The sequence below is a fragment of the Condylura cristata genome, unplaced genomic scaffold, assembly GCF_000260355.1.
Source record: "Condylura cristata isolate star-nosed mole 26May11 unplaced genomic scaffold, ConCri1.0 scaffold00009, whole genome shotgun sequence".
Lineage (NCBI taxonomy): Eukaryota > Metazoa > Chordata > Mammalia > Eulipotyphla > Talpidae > Condylura > Condylura cristata.
In genome coordinates, this window is record NW_004567110.1 from 54,218,770 (window position 1) to 54,242,769 (window position 24,000).

At 35.3% G+C, this 24,000-nt stretch overlaps 1 protein-coding gene across 2 annotated transcripts in view; it reads left to right on the top strand.

Annotated features, from left to right (window-relative positions):
- Window positions 1-24,000, top strand: part of TOX (thymocyte selection-associated high mobility group box) — a 298,724-nt gene that overhangs the window by 50,827 nt on the left and 223,897 nt on the right. Inside the window, exon 2 of one of the 2 annotated variants that reach the window (XM_012723069.1) lies at window positions 18,403-18,474. The exons of the other annotated variant lie outside the window; for it this stretch is intronic. Within the exon in view, the coding sequence (XP_012578523.1) occupies window positions 18,403-18,474 (72 nt within the window). The remainder of the gene's footprint in view (window positions 1-18,402; window positions 18,475-24,000) is intronic. 2 annotated transcript variants of the gene reach the window in all.

Sequence of the window (24,000 nt, forward strand, 5' to 3'; positions counted from 1 at the left end):
CACCACAGCAAAAATAATTAAGATTGCTTTTCTTTTCTTAAGTATGTCCATAGATATTTCTGCTATGTGATTTATGGGATGCCGTTCAGAAACACGACACTGGGATATTCTTTCACAGTGGAGTCTAAAGCTCAGCTCTCAGTTACAATCTGTATACTTAGGCAAGTAATACTACTATTAGCTAGAACCAACTGAAATTGACTAAATTCAGTCTTGGGACAAATTAAATTTACAAATTTTATTGCTAGCTCAGAAACATAAAAATAAGTAGTACTTAACCTGCAGTGTTTTAGATATTTATCTGTATTGGTTTAGTGAGCAAGCTAGTACCCTGCCCTAGCATAGCAGATCCACAGATTCTTATAATTGCCATGATTGAAATTCTCACACCCTTGATTCTTAATTGTCTGAGTAGTTCTATTGAAGCAGATATGGACTCTCAGTAGTTAGCACCTTGTATTTTCTACCAGCTAAAAATGTGCATTTCAGGCAAACAAACAAACAAAAACCTTCTTTGAAGAATTCTGCAAGTTTATTTTTACTCAAAGCAAAAAAAAAATAAGAACAGAATAAATCCATAAGCCTTTTTTTTTTCTTTACTCTAAAGGAGTCATATGAGTTTATTTCTTTGCTAAATCATTTAGAGGAGTTAATCTATATTAGCAGGGGAAAAAAGCTGATTATCACAATAGACTTATGGCTTGATGATATATGATTTCCTTTGATTCTATAATTTTAGCTTAATCTGTCTTTTTGTACACTCCACACATATATCCTTTGTCTCTTTCAAATAATCATCGTAGTGTAATTGTTGAAGAACAAGAAGGTGTAAAAACTTGAGAAATTGCTTTGTTGTCGTCACCAGGGAGCAAGTCTGAAACAACAGCACCTGTTCCTGAATTCCTTTTTAAGTGAAGACCCATCTGCAATATCCCTATAAACTGTCTACTTAGAACAAGTAAGAATCATCATCCTGAAGATATAAAAGTGCTGCATAGAAACTGTCTCCTTCCTTACTCTTGTGCTTCCTCTGAACTCAATTCATATTGAATTATTCAGTCAAATCTTCCATACTTATAAAATGGTTGTGTTTTCTTAAAGAAGAGTAACCACCCACTTCCCGTTCCTGTTGATGCTTGCACTAAACGCAAATTATCTGGACATGTTCTCTGCTCCTATCCCTCACAGGGTTGTAAATTCATTTTCTGTCATCTTTAAGGATTTACTTCCCAAGGAGCTTTCCTTAAACTCTGGGGGGTAGAACCTCCTTTTAGACTCCTACTCCCCTCTCCTTGCTTCCCCCCTCCCTCCTTTATAATACTTGCCATCTGCTCTATAGCGATTGTCAATTTTTGTCTTATCTTCTTGACTTGAATTCTTAAGGTTGGACTTATTTATTTATATTTTCTTCATCCTAAGTGTCCCAGTTCTAGCAAGGTGCTTGGTGAGTGGTAATTAGTCAAGAAATATCTACGGTAGCCCAGAGAAAGAATTTGTGATAGTGTGAGTTGGGACTGGCAGGCAGGAAGAGAGATCAAACAAATAAGGGCTACTATTTCTATATAGTTTTAGCTCTTTAGCTCCTTTATACTTTACTTTTGTTTTGGAGTTTAACAAAAAACACGTTGGTTCTATTAAAGAATGATCATTGAGTGCTTTCACAGCTTTGTCTGGGATTGGAGAGATACTGAAGATTTGAAAAAGGCTGTACTGGGGAGCAATTTTGGGTGTGTTTACTTTAGGAAAAAGTAAATAATCTTTCAAACATGATTTTGAATGTGAAATCTATATGAGAGAAAATTCATAACATTATGAAAATTTAAAAAAGAGTTGGAGTAGGAGAGCTGAGAAAGATGACGTAAGTGTGATGCCAATTTGCTCTAATGTGGCTCGTCTGGTGCCTGACTCAGGCCTAGAATGGCGTCTACCCCTGTCTCACTCCATCCTGCTCCTCTGTGGTGAAATCCAGGAGGATGCAGTGGAGCCCTTTTTAGGCTTCTCAGCTAGGTCACCTCATGTAGGTAAGTGTTAAAGGGACAGTGGCCAGAATTAAAGGGAGGAAGTTAATGCAAGTTCTTGCTGTCCTCTAACCAGATCACTAACGGAAACTGGCTCACTTGTCCTTAAGACCAGGTGGGAGTTTTGCTAGCAGTGAGACACTAGGGTTAGGGGAAGAGTGGGGATTTTTACTAGATAAATATTTTTAAAATTTTATTTAAAAATTGTGGTGGAGGAAATTACAGAAGACAGACCATCAAAGAGAGGAAATGCCAGGTAATTACTAAACCTGCTACACATCACCTTTTAGAGATAGGAGACTGTATTTCTATTTATGTGTGTTGTTAGGGGAGGGTCTGAACTGGCTCAGGCTATTGCTTTTCATCTTTTTTTTTTTTTAATCAAATACATTTTCTCAAAGCAGTCAGTACCAATTGCTTGACTGTATTTGTTGTTGATGTTTGACAGTGTTAACTTAGAAACTAAAGATTGCTGTTCATAATACCTCAATCCAGTCACTTAGTAACATATTTTGATCACATGCATACTCAAACAAAGATTTGTTTGCAATTTTGAAAAACATTATTTTCATCTTCTATTTTACATTATCTTACAATCTGTCATTTTACTGTACAATCTCTTGGTGATCTCCTGTAATCCTTGCTGACTCATTTCTCAGTAAATTGAAAAAGACAGAGATTTACGGTAGATTTTGAGTAGGGAGTGACAAAAGGGAAGGACATTCAGTGTAAAAATTCCATTGCGTTTTCAATTAAATTCCGCTTCTTCCCCCCTCCCCAGTTGAGGGGGGAGTGGTTGCTTCCCAGTTTATTCTGGGTGATAGAGTTGGTTAGGAGTGGTTTGATTTCTCATTCTTAATATAAAATATGAAGGGGATTAAACAAGGAGGTTGTTGTTTGCCTTCACAGAGAAGCAGTCAATGTTATGCATCTAAAATAAGTGTATCTTATCCACCCATTAAGAGCTTTCTTACAGTCAAGTTCTGGCTTTCTGTTTCCCTCATTTGTAGCATGAACAATAATACCCAATTTACTCTGTTGTTCAGAGAATTGAATGGCATAATGTGCAAAAAATGCTTCAAAAATATTACTAGCACTCAACAAATACTTGTTGTTCTTATGATTATGATTGTTATATAAAACAATACCAAGAACAGTAGTGCAAGAAGGATAAGAGAAAGGAGTAAATAAATATGTGGTGGTAGATTTGAGTAACCCACAGGCAAAGAGAAGACTACATGAAGATACATAATTATACTTTGACAAAATTAAACATTCTATTATAAATTATAAAATATTCTATTATGAACTAGTATTCAAAAAGATAAATGATTAAGTAATAATATCCTGACATAATGGGAAAGTTACACAATTTTAGAATTTTATCAAAGAATAAATGATCATTTTTATTTGTCTCTAATTATAGAAAAAATAGCTATGGTCAATGACAGGGAAAAAAATAAATCTACATTAAGCCAATGGCTATTTACTACCAAACCCTAGATTTTTAAAGATTTTTTTACTATGTAGCATAACTGGTGGAAACAGGATTCAATTACTTCTCAGCTCTGTAATGTGAACTATTTTCTAGATGTTCCCTACTCATTTCTGGCTACAATAATGAGTTCTTTTGAAACAATGTCACAAAACAGCACTAAATATGTGTTCTCCCATGCACCACATATAAGGGAAATCAAGTAGGGAACAATTTCACTAACTGTTTGCCAAGGTCAACTTTTCTGTTTTTCAAAGAGTAATGTGTTTTCCTTGACAAATAATGTAATCCTTTCTGCAATGAAATATGGGCCTACTGATATGAAATTCTTTCTCAAGTAATAATATAAATCTATGTTATCTAATTTGACAGTAGACTACTATGTGGACATTTAAGAAACAGTATTAGTATTAGTATTCAGAAGAGATACATTTACTCCTGTTCTTCCTTTTCTGTTCTGTGACTTATACTAAGTAGGTAATATTCCTTCGTAAAATAATTTCAAAAAGTGAAAGGCTTTCCTTTTCTTTTTACATTCCAATTAAATTTCTCCCCATAATTGAAACAGGGAGCCTGTGGTGGGGGGGGTCCCTTAATCTTCAGTTGGGCATCAAATTCCCACCTTCTCAGTCCCTTAGAAAGGAAACCTGTGTGTGAGCTTATTTAATTAACTTTAATTGTGGTGATGTGGGGGAAGGGGAATAAGAAGATATCATGCTTCTGAAGTTCTTTTCCTTTATACTGTAGAAAACTACTGCTTACAGCGAACAGGCTTAACCTTCCTAGTTACTCGTACTCATTATTTAAAACACCATCACCTCCTCCCCTATCCAAACTAACAGGAAAGCTGCCAGTATACCGAAGCTGAGATGAATAAAATCCTCTTTGAGCAGATTCCACTTGCTTGCTTCATATGTTCTAGAAAGGTCTAGCCTCTACAGAGTGACTGTCAAGGTGTGGTTGTTGAATTGGACTGAAAACATGAGCTGAGTACCCTCCGCTACACCAGGAGCTCTCTAAACTTTCTGTGTCAGGTAAAGAAATGTTCTATATTTTGTTTGTTAATTGTGAGAAGTCAAGAGATGTGGTTACAGAGAGCTCTTGCTAGAAGGTGACTCTGAGGGAAAGAGTTCCAGGTCCGCATAGTAGCAGGGAGCTTGCTGGCGCCTACTGAAGACTGCAGTAGAGGGTTTTCTGCCCTGGGCATAGAGTCCACTACCACAAAGGAGGTTGCTAATTGAGATTTGAGGACCATCTGCTGTGGTCTCGCCACAGGCCTTCCTACAGCCTCTGCCTTAGACTTGGCACATAAGTATGAAGGAAGCTATAGTTTTCCTTCTTTCCTCTTCTTCCCTTTCCTCCCTCTACCTCCCCCCACATCCCCTCCTTTTTTCTCTCCTTCCTTCTTCTCTTTTTTCCTTCCCACTTTCCTTCCTAACTTATAATAGTATCATCAAAAAGAAGAAAGGAAATTACAAAATAGTTGGATGTGTGGATTCTATTTCTCCTGCTTCATTGCAAGTTCTCACCTCAGCTTTCCTCTGCTCCCCTTGGGGACCCCACTTACTCTGGGCCACTTGACATTACTGCTCATGCCAGTTTCCCTTACACCTTTATGTCATCTTAAGAAATTCTTAGAGCCCAGCTCTATCCCAGCCCAGTTCTCCCAGAAGCCACCCACCATCAGTCCATTCAGGGTGGTGAGCTGCTGTAGCCTCCCAATACAAAGCAGTTTTCAGTAGCAATTCTATTCCTTCTTAGCCAAATTATGAGGGTAGAACTTGTGTAAAAGGAGACGAGATGTTTATTTGCTTCAAGTCTCCAAGTAATTTGTAATCTGGTGTCTAAGTAATGAACTTTTAACATAATACAGTGATATTTATATTACATCTCTGGACTGTAGGGATATAAGCCCTGCCCCTCACTTGCCCTCCCAGCAGGTGGGGGGCCATTTCCAGAGTGCCCTCAGCCTATGCATGTTTCCAGATAATATTCAAATACTTGTTTCTTTTTTTTTAAGATTTACTTATTTATGTAGGTACAGAACTGACTTACAGGCCAGAGGTGCCGAGGGCAGTAAGAGAATTCACCAGACACAGAGTGAGGAGCAGAACAGGCAGACTAATGAGGTACACTGCTGAGGGGAGCAGTGCAAAAGTCAGGAGAGGTCTGCCACACCATGTGGGTCACCTCTGCAGTGGGGGATTGAACTTACATTGAGGCAGCTGCAGCTGGCTAGCTTGCAGTGCTGAGCTTTAACCTGCTGCTCCACCAGGCAAGGCCTCTCAAATACTTATTTCACTGTTGACATTTGAGGAACTAGGAGACTTTGGAAGTTTGCAATATGCACTCTATCTACTATATTTGTGTTTCAAAAATAGTTTTCCATGGCTTTGCTTAATGGGTGATAACTAATGAAGCCTTTTCAATATATATGTTCTTCCAATTTTTATTCGTGTAATATATAAATATGCCATTCATATGCAAACTGGTCTGTTTATGTAGGGAGGGAGGGAAGGAGGGAGTTTGTGGAGGGTAGGAGAGAGAGAATATGAACATACTCTCCGTTTATATTTAGAAAGCTCAGTTACAATTGTCAGCTCCCCAGGAATGATAGTTCGCTTTAGGCAAGTTGTTTAATATCTCACCTCAGATGTTTGTATTAAGTAGCAAATGAGATATTAGGGACTAACATTTCTTGGAGGCTGGTTATTTTCCAGACACCATTCTAAGCATTTTTCACATTATACTTTTTTTTTTAATTATCACAACAGACCCAAGAGATTTGTGTTGTGATACTTTGCCTGTTATTAGATGTAAATCATGCTTGTAAAGGGCTTAGAACAGTGACACATATAAAGTAAATATCAGTTACTTATACATGATTTTTCTCCCAAAATATTTATTGTAATTAAGAATAGGAAGTTTTCTAACATGCCTTTCATTTTACATTTAAACATTTTCCCTAATATTTTTATTTAAATATGCATTTGCTAGGAATGGCTTCAAATATGAATCAAAGAACATTGTTATTTTTCTTCCAGGAGTAAATTCAGAGTCTTACACGAGCAAGGCAAGAACTGACTTTCAAATATTACCTATTGTTTAAACTCAGCTTATAAATTTCTAGACATAAGTCATGACCATATCAACTCTTCCTAAGTGATTAATTCAAATGAAGAGATTCAACTTGCTGCAAATGCTTCATTGATTTTTCCTTTTCCTACTTGGTCCTCACACATGACTTCAGAACATGAACAGTTAGCATTTTTTTTTTTAATCAGATATTTCCTAAACAAATGGAAGGTGAGTTTCCAGTTAGAATAATATATATGCCTGCTTGGTGGCCTAGGGATTCATTCTCAGCACTGTCGCTGCTGCAGCCTGAGTTCGATCCCCAACCCGGGTGTTAACCCACAAATGGTACAACAGACCTCTTCTGTCAGACCAGCTACTCCCCTCAGCACTGTATTTCAGTAGATCTGCCTGTTATGCTCCTCACTTTGTCTCTGGTGAAAACCTCTCACCCCTCTACCCCTCTAGTCACCACCTCAGTTTTTCTATGCAAAATAAAATTTAAAAACCTTGAAAAAATAAGAATAATTTATAGTTGGAATTTCTGCATTGATGAGCATATCTTTCATAGGATGATACATTGCAGCAAAATCTTTTTCTTATGTCTCCCTAAAATAAAATTCAGTTCTTTAATCAGAAAATAATATTCAATGTTCATGTATTCAAATTTTCACATCAGAGGCTCGGATTGAGGATTACTGTATTATAGTTCGTGAGCATCTAAAAATGTTAGTCTTAGCAAACATTTTGCTAAAGGGTCATTTTAATTTCACTGTAATGGTATTAATATAAGTCTTGAGGCCCATGGTTTGGAAAATCTATTGACATTGTAAAAATAATTCATTTTTCTTAGTTTCTATAAGATATTTGGCAAAGTGCTTAATCTCTGGCAAAAGAATTGTTATATATGATGACTTATATCATGACATTATTTGGTAATCACTTTAGCTAATTTTAGAGTTTTTAAAACAATTTTTTAATAAAAAAAAAAAACCACTATCTATTGGGCCCACACTTCCCTTATTCCCACCTTACTCTTTTCTCTCTGGTAACCTCAGATCTGTTGTCAAAATCTATGGGCTTATTTTTATTTTGTTATTTCCCTTCATTATTTTATTTTCTTTTATTATACATCTAGATGAAATCACTCTCGAATATTTGTTTGTCTTCTAAGTCAACTCTCTTCATTGCCTCTATTTTGCTTCAAATGACAAAATTTTGCCTTTTTAAACTTTTTTTTTTATTATTTTAGAGCTTAAGGGGGTAATGAAATTTTAGCTTGCTGTGACTCTTTCTAGAGTGGCATCCAGAGGCCAGTACTCTCAGATCCTGAGAATTCATTTTGTACAGACGTTTAAAGTTACAGGAGTTACAGGATGGGAGAGACAGAACTCAAAGAGCAGAGGGTCCTGATAAAGTGAGCCAGTACAGGAATTGAGACACAGTGGTTTATTAGGGAGGAAGTTCAGACTTTTAAAGTGAGTTTTGTGTCATAGTTAGAAAGACATTCCCTACTGAGATAGAAAAGAGATATCTTTTCTTAAAATATTTGGTTAATGATTATTATTTTGACTAAGGTTTGAGGAAATGATCTGGCATTTTCCCCTAAAAGCATTCTGTTGTGTATTCAAGTTCTCTTTTGCAGTGGAATCAGATTCTGACCTTTGTTGTTGTTGTTCTGCCAGTTCTGCTCAAATGTGTGGTCATCCCTGGTGGTTGCACTTGAATCCTGTTTTCTGAGCACTGGCCTTCTGCCTGCAGCCCTTCTTGCAGCCTGGGACTCTGAGCACACCAATGCAAGCAGGTTAAACAGAGGGGCAGGAAGCTTAGGTCCCTTGTGCTTTTCTCACTGGCTCATGGGAAAATGGCCTGGCGAGGGGGAAAAGCCCTCCTTGGGTCTGCCTCAAACCCAGTAATAAGCTCATCTGGTCCCTGTGTGCTTCTGCTGTTCTAAGGGTTGGGCTCCTGTGGGTTTACAACCGTGTTTGTCTCCTGGGGCCTGTTTGCTGCTGATCTGAGCAAGCTCCCCTTTTAAGATCACAGCAAGCCTAGTGTTTGAATCAATTCTAGGAGTATACAAAGTCAGTCTGTAAACTGGTGGTCACATGAGAAATGTCTGGAAAACTGTAAACTGTTACAATAAAGCCAGTTAGAGTTTTCTTTTTTGTCCTGATCACTGTTAGTGAGCTTGTGGTGACTTGTGGTACAAGGTGGGGAACATCTCTATAATTTATGAGACAGCATATATTTAGAGGAATGTATTTGGTTTGTGGTGAGGAAACTTCCTTTTTCAAGGTTATAACAGGCCAGTCTCTAATAGAATTCTCAGAACTACTTTGTTTTTTGTTTGTTTGTTTATTGTTGAAAAATTGCTAAAATGTATTTTTGAAGTAATATCTTAGTCTGTGTCAAAGTTTTAATACCAGCCCCAAACCTGTCATTCCTTTACATGTCTGACAATTTAAATTGCATGACCCAAACCACAGGAACCATCTCCAGTGAACACATAACTGTGAGGCTAGATTGTCAGAAAAAGAGAAAAGTTTCTGATCACTAACATTTGGCAACAGTGGACAGGCATAATGTTTCTCGTAGGCAAAAATGTTTTCTTTCTGCCAGAAGAAAGATGAGTCCAGAAAAAAAGGGCAGGATTTCTATATTCCAGTGACCTCTGTACTCATGCCTATTCATGAACTATTTGTAACAGAGTTCATTATAGTTTCAGTTACTTATGGGTATTATCATGTATTTTATTAAGAATTAAAACAGATTACCATTGTGCATATGTTGCTTTCAAGTGCAGGAGAGTTTGTTAGATTATTTTGGTCATGCTTTTATACATACCCAGCCAGGAACACCGCACAAGAGATTAATTTTCAAGTTCAAGTCGTTGAACGAACCACTCTTTTGACCATTCTGATGGTTTTTCTATGATTAAATTTAGTTCTGGACTCCGGATCCACACTTGGAAAAAAATGTTTAATAAAAGTACACAGAATTTCTTTGGGGAAAAAAAAAACATCCTCACGTTTCTTCAGAGGAGAGAAAAAATATTTTCCTCTTACATAAAATAGACAAGAATATTGCTTGGTTCTTTAAAATTATAAGAAAAGTGACATTAAAATGTTAGAGGGTCTTTGTTTTATTTTCTTTTTAAATGGAAATAGATTAGGTGTTTGAGTATCTCTAGATGATGATGAGATCCAAATCCTTAAGCAGTGTACATATGTTCTCAATACTACTTACACTTGATGCAGAATCCCTAGATTCCATGAGGGAAGCATGACTCTTGAGCAATAACTCTTGCTCTAAAGTCGTTTGAAATATCTGACACTTAAAGAAAAATGGTATAAAAATGTCAGTACAGTACAGAACATGTTATAAAGACTACATATCTGGATAGAAGACAACTGAATTATTAGTCTTATAAAAGGAATGAAACAACAGTCAAGAGTATGTTTTATGTTTTTTCTAGTGGAGGCTGACCTATATATTTTCCAGACAAACCTGCTGAGGCAGTAGAGGCAGCATTTAGAGAGGGTTGCTGTAGTATGTGGGCAAACGCAAACCATGTGTTCTGGTGATCTTTTCACTAGGGTCTTCAAGTCATTATTGTTTTATAGGAGATAACATTTTTCCATTGTAACATATTAAATGTTCAAAAGGGAGAGGGGAGTTCTACAATTCTTCCATCAAATAGTGTTGCAGTGTTTTTAGTTTAACACTTAATGGCTCCATCAATGAGGCTAGATGACAGTCAAACACTGTTAAACAAAATTTTTTTAAAGATTTATTTATTTATGCATACAGAACTGGGGGACAGGCAAGAGATGCAGGGGTGGTGAGAGAATTCACCAAACAGCATGGGGAGCAGAACAGGCAGATCCAAAGTACACTGCTGTGGGGAGCAGGGGTGGGTCAAGAGAGGTCTGCCAGGCCATGTGGTCACCTCCCCAGGCTGCGCGAGGGAGTGGGGGGGGCTGCCGGGATTGAACTCACGCTGAAGTGACTTTAGCTTCTTAGTGCTGCGTTTCAACTCACTGTGTCACCAGGGAGGGCCTAAACAATTTTTTTTTATCACTGAAACAAATGGTGGTTATTTTGATACTATGTATGATTTCTCTTCATGCAGGAAATGTCAAGGGCATCCTCTGGAAAAATAAGTACCATTAGTGATATTATCATATAAATTTCAAAGTACTTAGACTTAATGTAAGTCTTGAGGCTTACTTATAACTACATTATTCATTATTCAAGTTCAGATTGTAGTCTGATATAAGGGATATGAAAGCAAGGTGCATAGAAAACTTTTTATTTTAGAACTTTAAGGTTTTTTGAAAAAAATTACAAAATTATCTAATTTAAATTTCCTAACACTTTGGGGAGGTTTATTGCTAATGTTCTGAGGAATGTTATGTCATGTCAGCCCTATGACGTGTACACTGATTTTGTCAGAAGAAACCAGGGAACAGAGATGTTAAGTAACTTGCCCATCATCATTCAGCTAGTGAATGATAGAATTGCATTACAAATCTAGGTGGCTTATGTTCCCTCTAGGAAAAAATACGACAGCATATCTGAATATTCAATGTGAATGAGGCCACTAAAGCACCTTACAACCTTCTGGTAAATGAGAAATTGAAATTTTTGTTATAGGAATAATCAACTCATATATGCATGAATTAATTCTAAAAATTGAAATTCTGAGCTATTGATGCTATATCATTTTGGGTACAGGACATCACAAAATTCAGTAGAGAATGTAAATGTACATTTTTTAAAGAATAGATAAACATGAATAATATGATTTATCTGTATATTAAATGTGACATTTGATTTTATTAAAATGATCTATTCCATAGTCTAGAATTTCATTGCATACTTTACATACGCACTAATATTCAGCAAAAATGTGGGCCAGGATGTAGGATAATCTCTTAATATGATTGTAAATTTAATGGTATGATCACATTAATAGAAATAAAATAATGTTATAATGATACATTTTGTATTTCTACTCTATTTAAAATAAAGTATCCTCTCATCTATATAAAAATATGTAGTATAGAAGTATTTGGGGATTATTCACCATATGTTCAGATTATACCCAAATAGGGTTCTTTATCCACTTACTATTACATTAGAATAATATTCCTGAAATTTATTTTTTCTGGAAATATACATTTTTAGCAAGATTGTGATTCAAAAGAAGACACAGTAGCAAAACAAAGGTTTTGGCAAATGCACCTGCTGGTAAACAGATGGATTTAGGATTATTCAGATGAGTTCATTATATTGCGTCGGTAACTAAAGCTGATCAACTTCTCCACTTAATTTTGTGATAGAAACAAACCTAAACTCAGTGTAATTTTGAGCTTGTAATTTGGGAGTTTAAATAGCAATTCAATTTCCTTCACTATCTGAATCACTGTATGATTTTACTGAGAAACCTCAACATTCAGTTTCATCTAACAGGTATTTTTAAAGTATCTATTGATAATCCAGTTTGTTTATACAATGTTTACAATTCAAATTACATTTTATTTACTTGCTAAGTCTCAGGCTAAGTCAAAATATTTATGATTAGCAAGAAAAAGTGGTGCAATTTTTAACTAAAGTGAAAATTGTGTTTAATGTATAGATATTTTCTATTTGTGTACCGGAGATACTATTTCAGAGTTTTCATGGATTGCTTTATTCAACGCTTGCCATATTTTCTTAAAACCCATTTAATGCTTTCTTACACATTAACTAAATGATAGTGAAAAATCTGTGTTTTGCAAAAGGAACCTGTCTCATTCTTTCTTTTTAGTATTATGTCCCCAGCAAGTAGAATGTATAGGGTTACTTTGTAGATTATAAATGTCATTTATATGTTAATGCCAAACATTATGTAGATATACCAATAATCACCCTTCATCTTTTGTACTCCCAGCCTTCTATCATAGTTGTGACTCTGCTAATAATCTTATGCAATAAATGAATAAGAATATATATCAATATTTATATGACGAGTTTCTAGTATATACCATACATTTAATAGATCCCCATAAATATGTGATGATGAATGATTGATCTTTGAAGCAAAGTATGATTTAGTATACTTATCAGGAATGATGTAAAGATCTAGATCTCTCTATTGGTGAAATATTGCAGAATACAACATAGAGAAGCTGTCTCTGTTTTGTTTTTATAGATTTGTCACAAACTGCAGGGAAAAACAAACTTTAATGTCAAAATAAAGTTACAAAGCATAATAAAAATATTAACCAAGTGTCAATGTTAGATGATGCAAATATAAAGCCTAAAAGTTCAGTGTGAGCTTTTCATCAACTACACTAGCTACACTGGAGATTAAGACATTTTCAAGTTATTTGTTCATAAGGAGTTAGTATAAAATAAGAGCATGGGCCTTTCTTCTTTATGATAGTGCTTTAATATCGAGTTACATTGGACTCATATTTGTAGTGGGGAAAATAACTCATTCAAAGTTTTATAATTTTGATTTTACTTAATCCTAAAACCAATTTCTCTGTAAGTATTAAAGCAAGGAAATAGTAAGCGGGAAGCATATATACATGTATTATTTTCTGGCTTATAATTTCTAAAATTTGAATTCTTTTGTTTTGTGCATGAGACACAACCATAAATACCGTCTATGTTCATCCAAACAATGGTCCTGGATGAGAAACTAAAACCAAGCCTGACATGCCATCCAAGCCCAATTCCCTCTTCAGCTCTGAGATGTCACTTCACTCTCTCTGCTTTTCCTGTGCACTTGCACTAAATTCTCACTGTATAGAAATTGTACAGTAGGACATGAGTTACAAGAATTGTCACAAACCATGAAATTCCAAACTGCCCTATATTTAGCACAAGGCTTAGGTGAGTGCAGTAATAGGAAATGTACAAGGGAATCAGTTACTGCAAAGCAGCCTCTCTGGAAAAAAATCTGGGGATCGATACCAGGCTTATGAAATTGTTCATGTCAAGCATCTCCTGGATATGTTTTATTGCTTTTATTAGTGTGACTATATAATACAAGCACATAGACTTTTTGCTTTTAATTTTCAAAGCCTGCTTAGTATAGAAACTCCCGCCACTCCACTCTGCTCTCTTCTTTGAGTACATTCCAAAAGAGAGACGAACTTTCTAAATACTCATATTTCAAACAGATTCACTTTCTTTGGGGAAACTATAAAGCACTCTGTGATCCATAGAAGTGGTTTAACTCAGGAGTTCATAAAGGTATCAGTAGCCAGCAGAAATGATCTTCTACCTGAGTGTTTGAAAAAGCCATTGTTTGAAATCCTATTGAAATCTTTTTACAAGGGATTTAAAATAATGTATAGATTAGAAAAACAGAGCTGGGCAGTTTCACTACACTGTTGTTTTCAGTTGGCTGAATAATTGCTTAGCTGCTTTTGGTTAGTCTGCTTTGCTTATCTTATTCAGTGAAGGGATTTTTTTCTAAATCTGGTTTCTGATACTTAACACTTTAATATAGTATAGATATGATCATTAACATGTTGAATTTAATCTATATTAAAAAGTTGAAAAAAGATATGGGAGTTTTAACTATTGGCTGCCTAAAATGCTGATAAGAATGTGTATTTTCTGTAGTTTACTTAAAACAGGAAATAAAACTTTGGAGTCTTTGTTACCCATTGAAGAAGCAAACTCATTGATCAACTACTTAATTGCCTTTGATTCTCTGAGTGACCACATAATCATCAGTGAAGCCTGAGAAGCATTTAACAGTCGAGTGATTAATTAACTGTTCTGCGGTCCCTAAGTTGAAGAAGCAAACTGACTTATATTATGGATTTAAATGGTGTCAAATGCTTAAGGCATGTATATTCTCCTATATTACCAACTGTTTTCATTGCATTTTCATTAGCTGATCAACAAGTAATTGATAAATAAATGTACTTCCTTATAACATTTACTTGCTTATGACAATGAAAATAAGTTGATAGAATAGATTCCAAATAACTGAAAAGAGCTTATGACTAATTTTATACCCTTGTATGAATTAAAACACTTTTTTAAAAAAGATTTATTTATTTATTCATACAGAACTGGGGTATAGGCCAGAGATGCGGAGGGTGAGAGGATTCACCAGGGACAGAGTGGGGAGCAGAACAGGCAGATCCACGAAATACACTGTTGAGGGGAGCAGCCGGTGGGTCAGGAGAGGTCTGCCATGCCATATGGATCTCCTCCTGGGCAGATGGGGATCGAACTCATGCGGAAGTGGCTTAAGCTTCTTAGTTAAGTGCTTTAACCCACGCCACCAGGGAGGGCCAAATTAAAACACTTTTGAAAATGTTTTTTTCTTTGAATGAATTAGAGGCCTTCTATTAATGTCTCTGCTTATGCATACTTATGTAAATATTGAATGTTACATGATAGAAATATTAATTATTTTTAATAGAGGATGTGATGTGCTTAAATAATGTCTGGAGGGAAGTCTGCAATAGGTTTCATTAATGAAAGGTTTTTGCTCAGTTCATTCAGGATGACATAAAAAATGAGTACATTTCCAAGAAAGTTCCTTTCTTTGCCTACTCTTTTAGGAAAGTTATGTTAACTTGAATTCAGAGGAACAGAAATTTCCCCCTACTACTTAGAAGTTGTATGTCTTTCAGGTAAATCTCCAACTTCCTAGCTTTTTAGTTTTTCATCAATAAAATGATTTATATGGGGTTCAGATGTTGGAGGGTATCTGAAGTTACCCTACTTAAGGCAGTTGAACAGGTACCCTGCTTCAATTCTTCCTTGTTATTTTGCAAGAATGTCCAAGACAGAACTTGCCAGCCACCATTATAAGGGCAACCTACCGACATAGAAATATATTTTCCTTGGGCTAAAAAAGAAGATTCTTAAGCAGGCTAATTTTGAGAACGCTTTCTAATTCTGAGGTTCTGGATAGCTGTAACTATGCCTTTTGGATGGTGTTCATTTGACCCAATGGAAATGAGGGGCTAGAACTCATTTACTCTTAGGAAAATAGTGATTATTTTCATTAAAGATTTATTGTAGATTTTATCCTGAATTTCCATTACCATAATAACAATTAGTGACTTTAGTAATTATGCATTGTTGAATTTATTTCCATTCTTAGTCTGATTTTGAAACTGCATGTGACTAAGGGGTACAATAACTTTATTATATACTGTTTTTACTCATAATACAAAGATGGAAATTCTGAATAAACTATCATTAATTATTCTACTCTTCTAATAATTTAATTAGTGTTGATTCTTTCATTCTGTGATGTTTTGAAATTGTCTAGATGGTATTTTTAGGCCTCTACTTTCTTTAAGATTTTGTGAATATAGGGTTTATTTGAAATATAGTTCTTAGTTTTATCCTCAGTTAAATGTAGATTTATGCAATATAAACCTGTTTAAAAGACACAGTAAGTGTGAAGGTCTATGGTTGCTGCATTAAACAGTTTCTTAGTTTCTATGAAACCTGGAAATTCTTCCTTCTTCTCTTTGTCCATGTACACATTTCTCCTGCAGCCCAGCCTGTGCTGTGGGTAGAGTATTGTTACTAGAGAGAGACCATGGATTAGATACTATACCGTGTGTAATTTTAAAAACATTAACACTGAGCTATTGACGATGATCCAGTTTACTTAGACGCTGGCTCAGAGTATAACTTTTCCAACAGGGAGAAGGTATTAGTTACTTCAGTGCCCTAACAGCACCTGTTTGTAACTTAGGAACCTTTAGCGAGCCTGATTTTCATTAACACCTAGGTTATGATTTAGTTCTCTGTAAGTGCAGCTTTCCCAGTCCTCTCCTTCAGGACTGAAAATGATGCAGCTTATTGAGCACTAGGCACACTTGGCTATCTTGAAATAAATAATGAATAACAGATTTTTTTAAAAATCTCCATTAAATATTTAATTTATAAAAAGCTTTTATAATGCCATTCATTCTTAGTTGAATACTTAAAATGTTTCATACAGTCTGTATATTGCATGTAAAACAGTCTGGCACATGGTGGGCTCTTCATAGATTGAAGATTATGCCATTATGGTTTGTGTTGTTATTGTCAAATAAATGATTGGAAGAAATCATGCAATATGGAGGGTAAGAATCCTTGCATCATAACAAGCTTCTGTAACTGCTGTGGTTTCCTAAGTCAGTCAGTACACATAGGCTGTACTCACGGGTCTGTAGCCAGTTCATGGCACTCACCCATCATTTCCGTTGGCTGAAACACACTTGATTTGTGTTTACCAGGGAAGGGCAGGATGCACCGACTTAGCTCAGGGCACATTGAATGACTGTTGGTAAAACAGCTGGAGCCCTGTTTTACTTCTGACTACTGGGTAAATATCCCTCTGAAGTCAAGGGGAAAAGAAGTCCTTCAAATATTTAGGCTTCATACTAAATCATTATTTACTCCTCTCTTAAGACAGAAGAGATTTTCCATTGTTTCCAGGCAGGAGAGAGATAGAATAAAGCAGGATCCCTCTAGAAGTGTGTTCCCGTAGTTTGGATAATTTGAGCATTCATGGAGACTTGCTTCATATCAGAAAAGTGATCGAGACTCTATAACTCAGATGATAGTTTGAGGAACCAAATGCCTACCAGATTTTGTACCGACGTTCCTGTTTACTATGGACTCAACTACTGTGCACCTAGGTCATGCCATTATTCAAATGGCAACCATGAGTACGAAATAGGATCCTGGCTATTCAACATCAACTTGATTCCTTTGCATCTGAGAAGCAGAATTATTTTTGTGTCAGCTACAAGTCTTGCCTATGAATTATTTAAAAAGTAAAATCTTGAGCTCTGAGGCATTTTTGAAAAATCTTTTATTACCACCATCTCATCAGCATAGAAAAGAACAGATGTGTACGATCAAAGGTGAATCTCTCTTTTATATTTTAAAAGAAACACCGTTTGCTTCTAAATTTAGCTAATTTAAATAATAACTAAGAAAATAATAAAGTCTACAGATACTTAAAATGGAAGAAAGGAGAATCAAATTAAAGTAGAAAGGAAAAATAAATTATTGAAAAAAAGATGAAACTACTAATTTTGATGAAGGAAATTATGATCCTGATTTTTATACCCAAAAGAGATGGAAAATAATAAAACAATGAAAACAATTCTATTCATGGGTGAACAGGCACCATTTTAATTGAAGGAATGATATATATTTGGTAAGTGTTCTGATGACCTACACTTTCTAGGCCATTCCATAATTAAATCCTTCAATTTAAAAAGATTATTGATTGTTTCTTGTTCTTTTGGTTAAGTTTAAGTGTACTATGTAGTCTTATAAATCTGTTGATTTTAATGATGCACATTTGAAAGTTACGTGTAATAATGCAATGTTATATTAATAAAAATATAACAAAAAAGTAAATTTTTGAAAGTAGCAAAAAATGGAGAGCCAATTATCCATACCTATAACTAGTTAGTTTTTTCATTTTATCTGTGTTTGATATGGAGTCAATGTATCTTTTGTTGCCCTAACAAGGACATTTGAATGAGTGACTTGATTCATTCTTAAAACACATGCTCTATATTTTATCTAGTCTTTATGTTTATATGAAGAGTAAATGTATTATGTCAAGGGTCCTCATGTAGATTTAGAAAACCCGCTAATATAATTCATTATATTAGAGAAGAGAAATTTAGATTTTTTTGTCACCTATTCAGTAAAAGAAGAACACATACCTACATAAGTAATTTATGTTAAATCATAAAAGATAGTTATACAGAAAATGATCTGATACACCCGGAATAGGAAATGTTATAAATATCCTGTTATCTCCTCCAGGGTTTCAGAGGCATCACTGTAGCCTGTGGAAATACGAACAGGGGAGCCATCTCGGCCGTCAGCACAGGACAGGTGGGAAATCATGTTTTTGAAGAAGAGTGCACTTGTAGTAGCAAGTTACCACAGTCAACTTTCACCTCTGCCAAATGTGTGATTGGCTTAAGCTACTTATATTTTCAAATCTGTTAATTATTCACAGTTTTGGCAGAGCTTATGCTTCACACAGTGTTGGTGGCTGTCGTCCACTTTTTTTTTTTTCATGAGTTCCATGAAAGGGAAATTGGAATTATATATATATATTTTCCTTCTGAAGCTTTTAATGATACCATCGTAGTTTTCTGAATTTGAACCATTTTCACAGTCTTATTATGGAATGGGTGCTAACCTCCCAGCATAATTCTGTGGTTTTTAAATGTTACACCAAAACTGGCTCAGGGAAATAGCTATGTATAGAGGATTTGATGGGTTCCAAAAGAGAAAAGGGAACAGAAAAAAGGAAGAGTACATTTTGTGGTTGCAAGACTTATGGTTTAGGGCGCCCCTTGGGGTTCAGTGCTGCTCAAAGGCAGGAAGTATCCATTCATAAGTCTTGGTCCCCTTTCTACTGTATTTGGTATCATAATTTAAATGAACTCAGGGCTGAATGCCAGCATCAATCAGTTCCACATGTTTGATCAAACCTCCATTCTTGCCTGCATAGTCCTTTAAAAAAAAAAAAAAAGCACATTTTTTAGTTCAGAGATAATAAGACCATTTCAGGTATATACCTCAATGAAACATTCCTGGTTAGTGGAGGGAAATCATATAGTTGATTCTTTGCTTTAAAATGAATGTAATGATAAGAATTTGTAAATAAAAAATATATATACTCTTTAATACTACATAGTTTATCCAAAAATATTGCCAACGTTTAAGACAGAATGAAAACACCACTTCTATAAACTTTAATAGAAAAATAATTTCAGAGCTATGATATATGCACATATATAGTTATAGATATATGAAAGTCAGTTTGGTTTTTTAATAAACTATCTTAAAGGGTGAGTCTATTACCTAATAGATTACCTACTTTATTAGGTTTAAGTCTGGTATTTTTCCCTACAGTCAATTATGAAAATATTTAATATGGAATGAAGTTGAGAGATTTTAAAATGAACCTGGATTTTACCCTAATATTTTGTGTTTGTTCTATTACACAGACAGATGGCTTTTTGGTAGCTTCTTTAAATTTAAGTCATCATACATATAAGGTTTTTTTCACCAACACATACACACATACAAGGGAAGATAATAATTCCAATACAAGAATTTTTAGGTAAAGATAAACCCCTTTGACTGTTGTCAAATAATTCAATTACTTTAAAAGGGATTAGTTTTATCTATGGTTAAGTGCTCTTGTATTTATTTTAAAAAATGAGTTTTCATAACGTAGAATCATACCTCACTTGTGGCATCACCCGTATGATGGCTTTACTGTTAGATTAGAGCTAAACATTTATAAGCAGATGGAAGAAAGTCTAAAGCTACATAATAAAAACTAGATGTATGAATTTGACAATTGGTAAAGATAAATTTATTGCTACCTGGTATGTGATACTTTTAATTTCGATCGTGATGAAATTACAAGTAGCTCCTATAGAGAAGTAAATTGTTTTATATTCTTCCGCTGTTAACATAATGGATTAATAGATAAAGTTGGTATCTGATATTGACAGAGAATAGGTATTTTTAAATGCTAAAGTTTCCTCTGGATTTAAATTCTCTTTGACTCAGTGAGCTCTGAAATATAGTTAGCACTTTGTGCCAACCACTCTTATTTGAAAGATGTGTTGTAGGAAATAATGTTTAGTTGATCAGTTGTGAGCCATGGCAGGTAACACAAACACTCATGAATATCAAATGTCTGTAATCATGGATTTCTTTGGCACATAATCCTTTACTGTGAACCATCAGAAGTCTTTGATAATTGGACATCATTTGGATTTTATGGGGAATCCCTCTTGCAGTAGTATGCGTGTTGTCATCTAAAGGAAGCACACTAAGTAGAAATGAAGGTTAGTGAGGATTATCCTTTCAGTAGTTCTTGAGCTGGCAATTGTTAAGGAATTCTATGGGCACATTTATGCAAAAGAAAAAAAAAAGAAAAGAAAAAACCCACATAAAGAAGTTCTGAAGGGTAATGAATAAACAGATTAAGAGAAAATGTGTGAATAGTAAACATAGAAGAGACAGAAAATCTATTCAGTTCAAGACCCTCAATATACAGATCAGGTGATAGTGGGTCAGCTCATTCATGTCAACAGTTAGTGCTGATTCCATCAACTTGCCTGGATCCTCTCATATAACAAAGGGCAGAACACAGACAAGAGCCCCAGACCGACATTCCACACATTGTGTTTCTATAATTTGTCAAATATTCCTAATTTTTTCTACTTTTTTTTGTATCTAAAGATAACTGGGTCCAGAGATCAAATAACTTGCTCACATTTACACATTGAGGGACAATGCTAAGATTTGATTTCAGGAAGGGTCCTTCTAGAGTTTACACTTGTTATCACAAAGTAGAATTGCTATGAGGAAAGGAGAAGGGAGGAAGGGAGAGAGTGATTGAGTGAGTAAGTGAGTGAGTGAGTGAATACACTTTTGAAGCAGGAAGGAAGTATGATTCACTGAAGTTTGGGAAAGACATAAGAGGCTGATATTAAATAATGGCTGTATATTCTCATGGGGAGAGGGGAAAAGCCATCCTGGTTATGCTCCCAGACTCCCTAAAATACCTGATGAGCTTGGAAACACTGGTATCATGAAAGTGGGGCTATAAGTGAGGAGAGAATGAAGGTGCTGGTATTTACATGCTAAGAGATGAGTATGCCACATTATCAAACTTGAAAGCAATCCAGTAATTAAATAGAGGCAAGAAGGAAATAATAATGTACATCTTATACTTTAGAGGTACCAAGTGGTATGCAGCTACACACACACACACACACACTGTCCCTCTTCTGAGACATATTCTAGATGGCCAAAACAAGTCATTGGAGCACAGAACTGTGACAAGTTTCATCTGATGTTGATGCTTGTTTTGACCTCACCTGCTTGCCAGGGCCCAGTGGATGTTTTGGTGCTAGGGTGTGGCCTGGTCACATTTTTTTTTTTTTTTTTTTTTTTTTTTTTTGGTTTTTAGAAATAACAGACAAGCAAGGGAGGCTGGGCTGTGGGAGGAGGAGGGGTATGGGTCACGATGACCAACAAGGGCTCAGAGACAAAAAGCAACTTTTCCTAAGGCAGTGGCAGTGAGGTTCATGATTCTTTCCAAACTACCTTTGGACTTACAGTGAAAGAATGCTTTGTGCCTGATGTGCTAATATGGCCCTTGCAACTTCACTGTGATGGATAATGGGGATAATGTGGTGTTTCTAGCACATTAAAAGTTGACCATGATGTTGATTCCCTATGTGAGCAGATTTTGGTAATGTTGACAGTTGAACACTCAACTCATTTGTTTATTTAACAATGATTAATGTGTTTTGCGCAGAATATTAGCTACTTGAATTGGTGTGTGCTTAATTGACAAAATGCCAGTTGGTGGTGGTGGGAGCTTTCTGCTCTGCCTCATGTGAGAGGCCTCAAGCTTCAGTTGCTTCTGATAATCTAAGATGGTAGAGAATCTCTGAATTTTCTACAATAGAAGGAAACTGATGCTCCACAGGGTTTAGTTGTGACTAAAGAATTTTTATGTGAATTTCTGCTAAATTAGGAAACATTAGAGTTGTTACAAAAATTTTATTTTTTTTCTTTTCCCTCTAATGGGTATAAAACTGAGTAGGTTATAAGAAAGTATTATTCTATAAATAGTGTCTTGCTTCTTCTTTGAGATTATAGTTCATAATGTATTTAAATGAGCTCTCTTCTGCCCAAAACCAGGAAGTAAATACCTAAAGACTTTATAAGTTATTCTAAATATTTTTCTGAAGGAAATAAAAACAAATAATGGTTAGCAATTTACAGAGATGCTTTAGGTTCTTTAATATTTCACCTAAAGTGTAAATTAGTGGGAAGCTAGAATGAGGTGTTAGCATAACAAGAAAATGCTGAAAAAATGGACATGGCAAGACATTATTCTGTTAGAAAGGTAATGGGGGGAATAAGAAATGAAGAATGTGAGCATAGTGAAAATGAAGAAGGAAATGAATCATATACTGGATATAACAAGCATCCTAAACTTGTTCTCCTCCAGCTACTTATAGTCTGGGGAATTATCGAGAGTTATAGAATGGTAAGCAATTCAAAGAGACTATGGTGGCGACAAAAGAAAGTACAAGTATATCAGTAACTCTTTCAACTACATACAGTCTTGCAGATTCAAAAGAAGATGGTTGGGTGAATAGTTGATACTTGTAGCTTTTAGTTGTAATGGGATGTGGACAACACATTTTCTATCCATATCAAATCCACTTGATTAAAGTTGGTTGAGTATGACATTCTTTGTTTAATCAAAGTTGCTCATATGTTTTTAGCCATCCCTATTAATGGATAACTGCTGTGAACTGACATGATGTAAAATTATCATAACCCAGTTCTTGAGTAACTTCAGTGTATTTGGGAATAATGTTTTCATTCTACAACAGGGATTTGAGGTCAGAAGTCATTTAGCCTAAATTTCATTTCACAGATGAAGAACGTAAAGTCGGAGAGAAGTTAAGTGCCTTTGCTTAAGGCCCAAAGATAGCTAGGCAGCCTAGAATTACTCACATTCTCTAGTCCAGTGTATGTTCATCACACCATATGCTGTTACAGAATCTCAGGGAGAAATTTATAAAAACTTAGAAAAGACCCATCTTGTTGCCATCTTACCAGTCAACATGTTATTGGCTTAAAAGTTAAATAAACCCCAGGGAAAATGAGTAAAATTATTTTTCAAACACACCAGAACTTCCCATAAGGCAAGGTGAGTGCTGAAGGAGTGTGAGCACTGGATGTTTGTTATATCCAGTATATGATTCATTTCCTTCTTCATTTTCACTATGCTCACATCCTTCAGCACTCACCTTGCCTTATAGGAAGTTCTGGTGTGTTTGAAAAATAATTTTACTCATTTTCCCTATCTAAGAGCAGAAGTGCTGTCTCTTGTGTCCCTGCAAATTAGCAAGCTTGGGCAGATCATGAATAAGTTCCCTTTTGAGAGGAGCAGACTCTTCAGATTTTGGGAGGAATAGGCTTTTGTGATACTCTCCAAAGTTTCTTCCAGCTTTAACATGTTAATATAATATTACATCTACCGGACATAGCCTTTCACACTTGTGGTTTATGCTTTATCCAAATGAGAAAACTTAGTGTTATTTCTCTGAACTAGCTACTATTGTTGTTGAAAATGATACTATTGGCTGAAAATCTGAGATGGAATGTGAAAAAAAGTTGATAACTTAGTCCCACACAAGGGAGGAGATAGCACAAGCAAAGAACAAATTTTGTACTGCGAAAAACAAAAACAAAAACAAAACAAAGAACCCTAACCTTGCTGTTGATGTTTAATTATCATCTGGGTTACTGGTCTTGCATAGACTCTTAGCAAACTCACATGACTGTTTAGACACATCT